Source organism: Neurospora tetraspora (assembly GCF_033439725.1).
Source record: "Neurospora tetraspora strain CBS 560.94 chromosome Unknown B0H65scaffold_4, whole genome shotgun sequence".
NCBI lineage: Eukaryota > Fungi > Ascomycota > Sordariomycetes > Sordariales > Sordariaceae > Neurospora > Neurospora tetraspora.
The window spans coordinates 622,560-635,560 of NW_026944386.1; the positions used below are offsets into that span (position 1 = coordinate 622,560).

Genomic DNA, 13,001 nt, shown 5'->3' on the forward strand with positions numbered 1-13,001 from the left:
CCACCCATGCTTATGTACGGCGTCAATACTTCATGAATCCTATTCTATGGTACATACTCTTTTTCCCCTTTCTTTCATTACAAAATGGTTGTGTTCAATAAGTATGTACTCCAACGACGCCTTGCAAAGGTGTAGTCGGGCTGTGTGAAGAAAAGCGAGTCCGAACTCAAGACTCCAAAAGTCCACCTAGGAGTGGCACTTAGTTCGTCTTGGGGTTGTACACAAGCTCGGTACCAAAGATCTTGTCCCAGAAGGCGCTGGTGACGCCAAAGCCGTTCTCGTAGTCGAGAAAGTGGTGGGCAAGGTGGTACTTCTTGAGCGCCCTGTAGTAGGCGGGCAGGGTCTGGTGGTGGAGGAAGTAGTGGGTCATGTCGTAGAGGGTGTAGCCAAAGACACCGCCGCAGAAGGCAGCCGTGGCGGCGTACCAGTTGTAGAACAGGACGGTGTGGGCAAACTTCCAGAAGGGAGCAGCCAGGACGACGAAGAGGGTGGGCGGCATGACGAGACGGTACCTGTCCATGGGCAGGTAGTGGTGGATGCCGTGGAGGAGGAAGTGTGCGGTGATGCCGACGCGGTTGTCGGGGAGGTAGCTGAAAGGAAACTGGTTAGTACTCGTGTTCAAATGCTGCGCAGAATGATGTAGGAATACTCACTAATCAAGGTGGAACAGGAAGCGATGCAGAATGTACTCGATCAAAGTCCATAATGAGAGGCCAAATCCGAAATAGCCGGCCACGGGAGCGACACTGCCAAAGCCCTGGAATGCGACGTAGACACCGTACGAGATGACTGGCCACCAGACAAGCGGGATCAACCACCAAGGCGTCTTGGACAGAGGCTCAAGGAAGTTGCCAAACAAAGGCGCAGACTCTCCTCCCTTGTAGTGGCGCGGACGGTGGACTTGATCAAGGTAGAACTCCTTGGAGAAACCACCATTCCAGATCTGCATAAACAGCGGCTTGTTCAAGTCGAGGAACTTGTGTGTCTTGTAGTCGGCGTTGTAGTCGGTGTCCTTGCTGAGGTCCTCTTCGCAGGACATACCCGTCCGAGGATGAACCCATTGCTCTTCTGTTCCGTTCTCGCCGCCCTTTGCCTTTCCGTTCGCCGAAGCGCCGTTTCCTGATTCGAGAAATCCCACCAGTGACTCGTCGAGGACTTCGTATGCGGCCTCGGAGTGAGTATGCGACGCCTCGTCCTTGAGAATGGCGCCAATGTCCTTGCCGGCCCAGTCAAGGACGAGATCAGCACCGCCGGGGTGGGAGTCGAGGAAGTCGGTCACGTCGTAGACATTCTTGCCAACGGTAACGTAGCAAGACTTTGCCGAGTTGTGGGACTCGACCTCGTCGATGGTGAAGGTGGGGAGAGTGCGGCCCGGCATGGTTGCTGTGTTGTGGTCGCAGGATGCTATGCTCTCTGCAAAGTGAGGGCGGCGTCTCTCGGGAGTGCTGGGATGTTTGGTATGGGATTCTCTCGCTTCTCGCTTATTACTTTTTGGGCGGTGAAAGAACAAAAACAGTCGAAAGACGAGACACGGGCTACCTCGCAACGGGGATATCGAACAGTTTATAAAGGAGGGCCTGGAACCTCAAGCACCAGACTGGAGATTAAAAAGGCAATAGTAGTGAAATAATGTAGGTAGGGAAAAAGGGGTTGTTGTTCTGGTCCGTCCGGGTGTTATAGGATCCGCGGGAAGGGAAGTCGTGGTTTGCGTGTTGAAGAACGGACGACTTTTCTGGGTCGGACTTCAGGGGTTCCCAAGTTCCCGGAGGCGCGCGACAGCTGTCACTCGAACGGTCAGCAGAGGGTGGCGTTATGCGATGGTACCGGTGGGTCCGCCAAGACGGCGCAAGGCAGAAAAATCGAACTCTTTTTTTCTGAAAAGGAACTCCTGATCGGCATTGTTTTCGCTGGATCTTGACTGGATCTTGTCTGGATCTTTCTGAACCCGCACGCATAACCCTGGAGACGACGGCAACCCTGCCCGGCGATGGGTGGGTAATCGCGTTATCGTGTCCCACTTGTCGGTTCACGGTTGTCGGTCGGGAGCGGTGCCTGCCGAGTGCCATTCTCCCCACTGCCGCTGGTCCCTTGGAAAGTTTGGAGGATTTTGGCGGGGCAAGGTGGTGAGAAAAGTGGGCACAAGACTGAGAGCGGGATGGGGACTTGTGCAATTCTCCGTCGCCAATGTCTTGTTCCTGTCGGAGTGTTTCCTTTTGTTGCTTCATGTGACAGTGTTGGATGGGAGACAAAGTACGGCAATGCAGGTGGAACCGCATGAAGTTATACCGCTTTTAGATGGGAAAGCAAGATGTCCAATGGGCTTTATATCGCAAAGTCGGGTATTTGGGTTCAAGATCAAGTCAAACTTCCAGATGAACAACAGCATGACTTGCAACTCCATGGGTTGGCTGAGCACTGAGAGCACCGTGCACAACTTTATGAACTTCGAGATGGGACGGCGGGATCATCATTGATTGGCTCCGTTCCAAGAACTCTTGGGAACTGCGCCGCGACCGCAGCAACGGCTTTGAAGCGGCTTTGGAGCTCGCGAGATTGGCAGATTGGAAAGGCGGGAAAGAACTGAGAGCATTGACTGCAGGCGGGCAGTTCAATTCGTTCACAAGGAGAGCACCTGCCTCGGGTCCAGTGTTCAGTGCAGTTGAGACTTGGGGGAAGTTCAAAATCTGACGTCAAGGGTTCTGCTTGGAGTGCTTGGCGCTCCTCACTGATCAAGCTCAGCTCAGCTCTCTTCAGGTCGCAGCTTTGCCGTTCCTTCCCCATCCCCATCCTCTTAAAAGTCCTTCGTAATCTGCCCACTGAACACTCTTTCCAGCTTCAGGCCGCCAGTCTTACTCTGTCCTCAAGTTCCTCCAATTGTGCTTCTCCAAAGACGTCCGCGAGACACACCTTTTGCCCAGGCAGAGATAGGTAGCTGAGCTGAGTCACGCGCATCGTTTAAGTACAGCACCTAGCTACTACATCTTGGCAAATGCTGGAAGACATCTTTACCACTTTCATCTGAAAATTGACCAAAGACTTCATCCGTTTGCACACGCGTACACAACGATAACACCCGAAATTACTACACACTGAGTCGCACACAATGGCGGGTCTCAGGATAGGCTGGGGCAGCGTCTTGCTGGTCCTAGCTCTGGTCCTGGTTGTTCTCCCAGACAAGGCCGCAGCTTTCGGTGCTGGCAACATTCCCTCCATCGCCCAGGTCGAGGGCCACAACTGGAGACATGGCGATATTGAAGACGTGCTCAAGACTCTGGCCTTCATCAACGGCAAAAAGTGGACCACTATGATGGTCGGGCGCACCTACTTTGGTAACTGGCTCAGAGACTATTCCCAGGCTATCGATGTCGGCAGCTTGAAGGGAGTTAATGCGGCTACCATTCGCATCCTTGTAAGTCTTTCATCGCATTTGCGCCCCCATGTCATCTCATCCACTAACTGTTGTCACTAGGTTTGGGTTCTTTCCTTCCTGGCTCATGGATACGCTACCGAAGAGTTCGAGGTTACCGAGGAGCGGCTCGGCGTTTACAGACCCGAGGAACATATCGACAACCCTCTTGGCTACGCTGATGGAAAGGATGCCCGCGAGTATGACCCAAGACTACGACCACCGGTACACCCCGGAGAACTCGAGATCGATAAAGAGACCGGTATGAAAAATTATATCGCCAACGAAGCATTGGCTTTCAAACAAGGCTGGAATACCACAAGTGCCGGCTATATTCGTTTCAGCTTGCAGCGTTGCATTCATTACGGTCGTCTGTATACCAGTGGCTCTCATGGCAGAGGCAAGGAGTCTGACCTGTGCGAGGCCTTGAGGTGCTTGGGACAGGCCCTTCATACCTTGGAGGACTTTCCTGCCCACAGCAACTACTGCGAATTGGTCCTAATCGACATGAAAGAAAGGCGAGGCCAGCACAGTCCAGTCTTCCCTCACGTTGGCACACGTACTCGAGTTACACTTGAGAATAACACACCTAATAATGGAAAGTCGGTTTGGCCCCTAGTCACGGGCACCTTTGGAGGAGTCGACTTCTTGCACTCCGTATTGGGTGAGGCCAACGATCACTTCACCCAGTCCGAGGTTGACGAAATGAACAATGCCCTCCTGAACGCTGAACAGCTGACCAAGGGATCCGGCGGTGGTTCTTCGCGCGGTGGTGGCCTCAGCCTCTTTGGCTTGAACTTGGGCGGCTCCTCTGGAAACGATGGAGACTTTATCTCCCTTGTTTCCAGGCTTCCCGGTGTCGGTGACGGGTATGCCAGCACAGCCCGTAGCCTGAAGGCTGCCTCTGAAGCTCAGGAGCAGGAGAACAGTAGATCCGCTGGCAATGTCAACGTCGTTCCTGGCATGAGCCCCAACTTCGACCCCGTCAAGACTGCAGCCAAGATTTACCCAATCCTCGAGTTTCGTGACAAGATTGTCAGGTCCATCAACAACATGATCGAGAAGATCCCCGGCTTGGAGAGTCTGCTGGAGAAGATCACGGAGACTCTGACGGCTTTCATCCTTGGCTTGCTGGCTCCTTTCCTGCGCCCCATCATCAACCAGGTCAGCCAAGTGTTGAAGGAGGGCTCATCTGGTCTCATCGAGACCAGCGCAAACCAGCAGCTCGAGCCGTGGAATAACCCTCAGTGCGACAATCCTACCCACTCTATGCTTTCCAAGGACCACTTTACCAACATTTTAAACTCGTGCGCCGGTCGCGTCGCCGCTACCATTCTTCAATACGTCGTTCCGTAGGTCTCCCCCGTTTCCCCCCCTTGTTATTCGAACTATGCTAATTCCAACAACAGCCGAGTTGTCTACGCCTGGGAGAATCCCGGTGTGCCCGACAGCGAGGTCATCAAGGACGTCCTTCAGGTTTTCCACCATCCTGCCAATTACAAGGAAGACGTCGAGATTCAGCGAATGATGTACGACACCGTCGTGCAGTGGTCCCGGGAGACTCATCATGACTACAACGCGCTCCTCACGTCCGACGCCGTCAAGGCAGGCCTCAACCATGTCCTGAACGGTCAACCTCTGAACCGCGGCCCCGGTGGCGGCCACACCTCGTGCGGCGCTGATGGCGGCCACGGCAAGGTTGCGGGCTCCCTCTGGAGCAAGATCCAGAACCGCGATCTTGACACTTCCGGTCCTGTTGGCGGAGGAGGTGGCAGGTCCTCTTCCTCTACCGGTCACAAGTACAGCTACTCCTCCAGCTCCTCCTCCCATCACCAGATCCCCACCCATGGCGAGGCAGCCTCGTACTTTTCTTCTGCCGACGCGCGCCCTGCCTCCCCACCATCGGGTCGCTCCTACGGTAGCCGCCCCTGTTCCTCCGGGTACGGATCTTCCGCCCACGGTTCGGGCCGCCCCTCACCCGCCCCTGCATCCTTCGGGTATCACCACGGCGGTCACCAAGCTTATGAGGGAGGCAGCGGCTACCCTTCGCAGCCGTCATACGGCGGATCTTCTGGCCCATCATACGGCGGATCTTCTGGCCCATCATACGGCGGGTCTTCCCATCCCAGCTACGGTTCCCAGCCTTCTTACCTCTCTCAACCTTCCTACGGCGCTCACCCCTCCCAGCCATCCTACGGCTCTCAACCCCCCTATGGCGGCCCCCCTCACGGCTCCTACGGTGGTGGGCGTCCCCCCTCTCCTCCTCGTCCCTCCGGCTACGGCGGCGGATACGCTGGTTACTCCGCTGGTCCCGCTCCTAGCTACGGTGGCTATGGCGGTGGTCCACCTGGTGGTGCTCCCTACCCCCATGGCGGTCCAGTAGGCGGTGGTGGTTCGGCTCCTTATCCCCATGGCGGAAGGGCCGATGCATATGAGAGGAATTATGATCAGCATTACGAGAGGGATGATAGACGTGGCGATAGAGATGGCAGGAGGAGGAGAGGAAGCCATGGTAGTAGGAGTAGTAGCGAGGAACGGGATGGAAGAGGATACCCCGGGCAAGGGTCTAGGGGAAGTGGTCATCACGGTGGTGGAGGAGGATACGGAGGAGGATATGGTGGTGGATATGGTGGTGGATATGGAGGTGGTGGGGGATACAGAGGAGGTTATGGTGGAAGGGACGAGCATCGGAGGTATTAAGCTTGGTTACGTGGGATTGGGAAATGGGGTGATGCCATGAGTTTGGAATATTTGAATAACGAACGAAGGTCACGAGGTTCTATGAGTATGCTTGATTCGCGGTGAGACTGGTGCTCTCTGTTTTTTTTTCCTTTTGGTATGATACCATTCCCTTGAGCTCAATAGTTTTATATTGCAGAGTTATGAAATTATGATCAGGCCAGAGATCAAATGGGAGACAAAGGAAGAGTATGTTGATCTATACTTCCCGTCCATGGCAGTGTTGTGAGCCTGGAAGGGATGGGACTTTGGAGTGGCTAGGGTTGATGTGCTATTGCCCCCGAGGCTTAAGAGTGTACGGCGACTGTCAATCCTAAACACCGATGATACTAAACCCTGTATGTGTTCTCCCTGGCTTTGTTGACGTGCGGTTGATTAAGGTACCGAGAGACTCTTTCTTCGTGTCAACTGAATCCATCCCCTCCTCTTCATGTCGTACAACTTCAATGACAACCTTGGGTTCCCGTCAATGTGACGAGTTTGGGACTTTTGGGAAAGCGACAAGATCAGCAGCACATACCCGACCTCCGACCGAGGAAACTTGAATTTCATGATGAGCGTACCTTACTAACAACCCAAGCGCCGCTTCAGTTAGAGCCTGGCAGTGTAGTCAAGTAGTGTAGCACCGGCGCTTAAGAATGTAACATCATTGGCCTCCCTCCCCCCTGCGAAGTGCGAAGTTGCCTTGCCAGGCTTCGTTGCGTATTCCTTCGTTCCATCTCGTTCCTTCATATTAACTCGCAGAGAACCTAACATTGCTGCCACGACATTCAACATGTTGACCTTTTCAACCTTTCATACTCGCTACTCGCTCCTCTCAATTTTCTCTCAGTGAGTGAACCATTACTTCCGTTGTTTTGTTGTTGTCCTAGGAAGACATCGAAAGCTCCTACCCTACCTACCTCCGAGATATATTATATTACATACCTTTATACCTTCGTTTGCTCCAAACTTTTGGATAGCCATACCATAGCATAGCCATAGCATAGCATACAGCGTTGCTGCCGAACGCCGCCAAAAAAAGTCAAAGTCAAAGTCAAAGATGGCCCGCCGCTACCCCAAGCTTTGCTCCGTCTGCGCCATCGTCCCGCACTGGCTTGCCTCCCTCTCCTGGACAGATTACGCGTACTACAATGAAACGACCGTCACGCTTCGGTCTTGGAGGGGGATGCAAGAGCAGGCTGAATTAGCGGCGGAAGCAACAGCAGCAGTAGCAGCAGAGAAGAAAAGAAGTGGAAGTGGAAGTGGAGGAGGAAGTGGTAGGAAAAATGGCGGAAAACATGATGAAGGCGGCGAAGAAGTAGGAGAAGGAGAAGGATGCGACCTCTGCCTCATGATTGTCAAATTCACCAACCGCAAGTCCCGCTACCAGTACGAGGTGAGGCCGTATTACTTGCCGCCGGTGATGGATCCGAGGCATGATGAGCGTTATAAAGATGTGCCGTTGGTTTTTAGGAGGGAGGGGAAGAAGGTGTTGGGGAGGGATATAAAGGGAACGGGGGATTATTGGGCGTATAGGATTGTTTGTTTGAGTAATGGGGATCTTTTTGCTGCGGATGTGGTGATGGTGCCGGGCAGTTGGTGTAAGTTGGTTTTTTTTTTCTTTTTCTCCCTCCCTCTCTTTCTCTCTTTCTCTCTCTCTGTCTCTCTCTCTCTCTGTGTGTGTGTGTGTTTCTGGGTCTTGAGATACCTTTGGGAGAGACGTTCATGCTTACTATTGTCTTGAGATGCCTTTTGGGAGAGACGTTCATGCTGAACTATGTTTGGTGATCTGATGTAGGTCCGAGGTTTCTGCCGCCTATGGGATACAATGATCAAGATCCTGAAAGGAACGTGCTACTATTGAAGGATTGGTTAGACAACTGCCGACTCAATCATACGAAATGCCGCGAGATCAAAAAGACCATGGAGACGGGCACCGATTTCTTGCCAACTAGACTGCTCGATGTTCAAGCATTCGGAACGGGTAGTAAATCATTATCCTATCTTGGGAACGACGTCAGGCTCGTGTCTTTAAGTCCAACAACGGGCCCTGAATCAGATATGAACAAGTTCCCGCCGCCCTACTTCACACTCAGTCACTGCTGGGGTCCGCCAGAAAAGCGCCCAACGACGACAACCAAGGCCAACCTAGCCCAACGAATGGAGAGAATCCCGCTCTTTGAGCTGCCAAGAACATTTCAAGACGCAATCGAAATAACCCGCAAACTAGGCCACCGATACCTCTGGATTGACTCGCTCTGCATCGTCCAAGACGACGAGCAAGACTGGGCGCACGAAGCCGGTTTGATGGCCAAGGTGTACTCACACTCATCCTGCACGCTCTCCGCGCTGAGCTCCAAAGACAGCAGTGAGGGTTTGCATCTGGAACCACTAGATGAGGACCGTTCCTATATGGATCTCATGATCACCTCACATGCATCTCCCGCTGGTGGTAGTGGTACTAAAAAAAGCGACATGGACGACCCCTTCTTCTTCCGGTTTCGAATGTTCTACTCCCTAGATCACTGGGACACACTCTACAACGGCAAAATCCAACTCGGACTCTGTGACGACATTTCGCCCCTCCGCTCGCGCGCCTGGACGCTCCAGGAGCGCGAGCTCTCGCGGCGAATCATCCATTTCGCCAAGAATCAGGCACTGTGGGAGTGCGCGGAGCTGAAAGCGACTGCGCAGCGGCCGTGGCATCACTCTGTCTATCCTGCGCTGGACCCGGAACAGGAATGGAAGGAGTGGGCGGGGATAAAGAAAAGTCTTGAAAGCCTAAGCCTTCTTCAAGACCGTGACGGCAATCCGGTCCATGTCGCTGCCGCTGCCGTTACCGCTTCTTCTTTGCTCTCAGCCTACAGAGGGGAACATGAGTGGTGGGAAATGGTGTTCGATTACAGCCAGCGGTTGCTATCCAAAGACACGGACAAACTGGCCGCTTTGTCCGGGATGGCGCAGTTTTACCAGCGGAACCACTTCCCTCATGCGCGGTACGTGGCTGGGCTATGGAGCTCTCGGCTGGAGGAAGAGTTATTCTGGGAAGTTGACGACAGGACGAGCGCGAGCAGACCGGCGGAGTACGTCGCGCCGAGCTGGTCGTGGGCGGCCGTCAATGGACGTGTAAGTTTTAGGCCGAAGGATCCTGTCTGGAGGTTTCAGTCGATGAGGAAGAATATATTAGCCGAAGCTGAGAAAGATCCCGCCAATCCCGTCGATGCCAAAGACAAAGACAGAGACAGGGAGAGAGATCCACGCAAAGTGATATGCGAAGAATGGAAAGTGGAGGAGGTCAACTTACTCCCCAGGTACGACGACCAGTATGGGGCACTGAAAGGCGCGAGTCTGATCATAGGCGGTGCCCGTCTCGTTGAGGTGAAACTGTTTACCGAAACCTTGATCGAGCCAGATCCTGAGTACATTCAGGGGTTTCATCGTCATTACGGCGGCTTGAAGATAGACGGTCGTTGGGTGGCTGATCATAGACTTGATGTTGAAGGGGAAGTAGAACAGAGTGGTTGTAGACTGTGGTGCTTGGGTATGGTGGCGGAAAAACATTACAGGGAGAGGCCAGTGATAGGGGGCCTTCTTCTCAGGGAGGAGAGGCTTGATGTCGATGGGGATCTTTGTGTTTACAGCCGGGTGGGAAAGTTCCACAATATGGCGGTGGCATTGTTTGATGGTGTTGAACCACGGCGGATCAAACTGATATGAGCGAACGGTTAAGATGAAGATCAGGGCAGACGAGTCAGTCGACCTGGGTGGAAGATATCAACTTTGTAGAAGAGAACAAGGAAAGAGCTACCATGGAAAGCTGCTTCTGCTCCGGGGATCAAACAATCCCCAAGTCCCTACATATTATACCTGTTTAGGCTAGGTCTGGGGGGTGAAAGAGCGATTCTAGCCCAGACGAGTCCAATTGTTTCATCCAGTTGGAAAGGGCAGATGACGGCCGAGAGCTCGTGGAATGAGCGACCCGCTGATCGAGACGGGAGTGGACAGAGACGAGGATGAGAGTGAGGATGGGCTAAGTGGTGGTTGCAGTATCCAAACATCATTTTACATGAGGAGGGCTTGGGGAAACCACATGTTGGTAAGCATGCTCTCTCCTCTTTGTCTGCATGGTGCACGGTGGGAAGGTACGATGAAGCAAGCTGATCAGCAACCTCAAAAGATCCAATGGAGCTTTAAGCTTACACAAAACTGGCAAGAGAACACGAGGCCATCCAAATGCAACCATATGTGTTGGGGCGCGGGTGGTGACTGCCGTTTGGTATGTCTCAGCTGCCTCGACCGTCCTTACCGTCAGGACTTCCTTTTGTATTGGATGACTTTCTATTGGTCTGCTTTGCGCAGCCACATTTGTAGCCTAGAGGTTTGATGCCCACCCTCCAGCTCGATCCCCACGAAACCCTCAAAGCGACTTCTGCTGACATCCGACAACAACACTGTCACGACGCTCCCAACGGAAATAGAATCAAGGCACCCGCGCACTTCGCTTCGACAAGACCCCTCTGGTTCCAGAGATTCCTCGGTTCTGGCAACAGACCTATGTCCAGAGAAACCTTTCTTGAGGAAGGTTCCCCCAGCGGAGATTCTCTTAGGGATATGGAACCCAGACCAACGCCCTCCGAGAATGAATCCTCGGGATGCCCCAACACTGAGACTGTTCTCATTTCTTCAAACTCCGAAACGGCCACAAAGCTCTGCGGTGTCTGGTCTAGAATCCCGGCCTGGTTCTGGACCCAGGAGCTTGAGGAATACGAGGAGGTTTCTGTCGAGCTGCAGCCATTCAAGGGGATGCGAGCTGAAGCACGAAATGGCTGTGGTCTATGCAAAATTCTGTGCTTACGAGATTACACTGTTGTGGAAGATGGATTGCAAGAAGTTGCTATAGATACCCTGTTAGAGTTAGGAACAGGCAAACTGGTGAAGTCTAGGGTCGGCGACTACCGGATCTGGGGCCGTTTCAAAGAAGCTAAAGCCTGGCTAGGTGCAGTGTATCCATTCCCATCTTCATGGCGTAAGTTGCGCATTCAAGCTGTTACATGTTCAGGGCAATTGTTACCATGTTAACCTCCGTTGTCTGTTGTGTAGGTCCCCGCTCCCTTGCCGCAGCAGACGAGAACTCAGATCTCATGCTCATTCAGGACTGGATTAACAATTGCCAACTCAATCACACAAGTTGCAACAACGTCACAAAGGATTTCCTACCAACCAGGCTGCTGGATGTTGAGGCGTTCAATAACGGAAGATCGCCTGGTCTTAAAGACGATGTTAAACTAGTCCGCTCTGTTTCGTACCAGATTCAAAAAGGAGGATCCGCGCCACAATATATTACGTTGAGTCACTGCTGGGGACCGCCTGAGAAACGTCCTATTACCACGACACTCGCGAATCTCGCTGCCAGAATGGGGAGAATCGCTTTCACTGATCTTCCAAGGACATTCCAAGATGCAGTTGTTCTAACAAGAAAGCTAGGACAACGATATCTTTGGATTGACTCTTTGTGTATCATCCAAGACGACGAAGATGACTGGGCCAACGAAGCTTCAATGATGGCGAAAGTATATGCGCAGTCTTACTGCACGCTCGCGGGTCTCAGTTCTTCGGATAGCACCGAGGGACTGCGAATGTCCGGTAACGGTCGAACGGATAAGAGTCTCATTATTGATCTCAGCGCGAATGATGCTCATAATGGGCTATTCAATGCGCGTATTTTTTCACAGGAGCCAGCAAGATGGCAAGAGGAATATGATGGCTGGAGTAAGCCTGCGAATCACTTCGGCACCAACGGCCACAAGAAGGAAAGTCCCCTCCGATATCGTGCATGGGCGCTTCAGGAGAAGGAACTCTCAACCAGAAGCATTCATTTTGGCTTTAAGCAGTTGTTGTGGGAGTGCCGCGAGCTCAAAGGAACTTCTGAACTGCCCTGGTATCATATCATGCGCCTAGTGGAGAGAGACGAGTTAGACCGGGAGCGCGAATGGGCCAAAAGCCACCCGGAAGGCTCCATCTTATTTTATAGGATGAGTGCTAGTTGGCTCAACTTATCCCAGGATTATTCCGATCGGTCTTTGACCAAGGAAACCGACAAGCTACCTGCTCTTTCTGGCATCGCGCAATCCTTCCAGAAATACTTTCCTAACGACAAGTACATCGCCGGGATATGGACCTGCCATCTGCCGCTAGCATTGCTTTGGAAACCACTTACTGTTGCCACAGAAAGGTACACCACAGAATATATCGCCCCCAGCTGGTCCTGGACCTCTCATCCTTCGGCAATTATGTATGACTACTTTGATTATCAAGAGATCTTCTGGTAGAAGGTCAGCAAGACATCAGATTCAGTGCGGAAGTGGTTTGACGAACCAGAGGTTGTGAACATAACAGGACAGCCCAAGCTCGGCGATGACTATGGTGCTCTTAAGAAGGGCGCGGCTTTGGAGCTAAAGGGTGCTCACATTCTTGAACTAGACTCTAATCTAGTTCTAGAAAGTGATGGCGAATTACGCTATTATATAAATGGCGTATTTGCTGGTGAGTTCAAACCAGACGTGTATGGTCCAATTCAGGGAAAATTTATATGCCTAGGCGTTTTCAACTCGGTGAGGCGTCGCCCGGCTAGAGGCCTAATTCTCAAGGAACACATTCACGACGGAAGTCCGGTGTATAGCCGGGTTGGAGTTACGGATCTGTTTTATCCGTCATTTTGGGAAGGTTCAGAGCCGCGCCAGATAACCCTGATCTGAAGAGGGTGGTGGGCCGTATCGCTCTGCCAGATCGAGCCTGTACATTCTCCTTCGCCAGCATATCAAAATCATACCATCATCTCTTCCTGAAATCATACCATCCTCTCTTCCTGAAAGAC

General features: G+C 52.6%; 6 protein-coding genes across 6 annotated transcripts; 3 read left to right on the plus strand and 3 right to left on the minus strand.

Annotated features, from left to right (window-relative positions):
* Positions 1–72: 72 nt before the first annotated feature.
* B0H65DRAFT_183019 (inositolphosphorylceramide-B C-26 hydroxylase) lies at positions 73–1,491 on the minus strand. Its single transcript, XM_062821532.1, has 2 exons — positions 654–1,491; positions 73–590 (listed from the first exon to the last, which is right to left on the minus strand). Exons 1-2 carry the CDS (start codon positions 1,376–1,378, stop codon positions 200–202), a joined length of 1,116 nt encoding a protein of 371 aa, XP_062681306.1. The 5' UTR covers positions 1,379–1,491; the 3' UTR covers positions 73–199.
* On the minus strand, positions 1,492–2,356 carry B0H65DRAFT_182999 (uncharacterized protein). Its single transcript, XM_062821530.1, has one exon. It carries the CDS (start codon positions 2,274–2,276, stop codon positions 1,605–1,607), a length of 672 nt encoding a protein of 223 aa, XP_062681307.1. The 5' UTR covers positions 2,277–2,356; the 3' UTR covers positions 1,492–1,604.
* Positions 2,357–2,945: 589 nt separating this feature from the next.
* Positions 2,946–6,287, plus strand: B0H65DRAFT_183001 (heterokaryon incompatibility protein HET-C). Its single transcript, XM_062821531.1, has 3 exons — positions 2,946–3,409; positions 3,470–4,758; positions 4,816–6,287. The coding sequence occupies exons 1-3, from the start codon at positions 3,104–3,106 to the stop codon at positions 6,104–6,106; spliced, it is 2,886 nt and encodes a 961-aa protein (XP_062681308.1). The 5' UTR covers positions 2,946–3,103; the 3' UTR covers positions 6,107–6,287.
* A 560-nt stretch (positions 6,288–6,847) lies between these two features.
* Positions 6,848–7,612, minus strand: B0H65DRAFT_464169 (uncharacterized protein). Its single transcript, XM_062826749.1, has one exon. The coding sequence runs from the start codon at positions 7,563–7,565 to the stop codon at positions 7,332–7,334; it is 234 nt and encodes a 77-aa protein (XP_062681309.1). The 5' UTR covers positions 7,566–7,612; the 3' UTR covers positions 6,848–7,331.
* Positions 7,613–10,223, plus strand: B0H65DRAFT_464171 (heterokaryon incompatibility protein-domain-containing protein). Its single transcript, XM_062826750.1, has 2 exons — positions 7,613–7,728; positions 7,926–10,223. The coding sequence occupies exons 1-2, from the start codon at positions 7,710–7,712 to the stop codon at positions 9,842–9,844; spliced, it is 1,938 nt and encodes a 645-aa protein (XP_062681310.1). The 5' UTR covers positions 7,613–7,709; the 3' UTR covers positions 9,845–10,223.
* A 515-nt stretch (positions 10,224–10,738) lies between these two features.
* B0H65DRAFT_508547 (heterokaryon incompatibility protein-domain-containing protein) lies at positions 10,739–12,882 on the plus strand (the record flags this gene model as incomplete). The annotated part of the gene is given in 3 exon segments (XM_062828232.1): positions 10,739–11,153; positions 11,228–12,452; positions 12,465–12,882. The coding sequence occupies 3 exon segments, from the start codon at positions 10,739–10,741 to the stop codon at positions 12,880–12,882; spliced, it is 2,058 nt and encodes a 685-aa protein (XP_062681311.1).
* Positions 12,883–13,001: the final 119 nt, after the last annotated feature.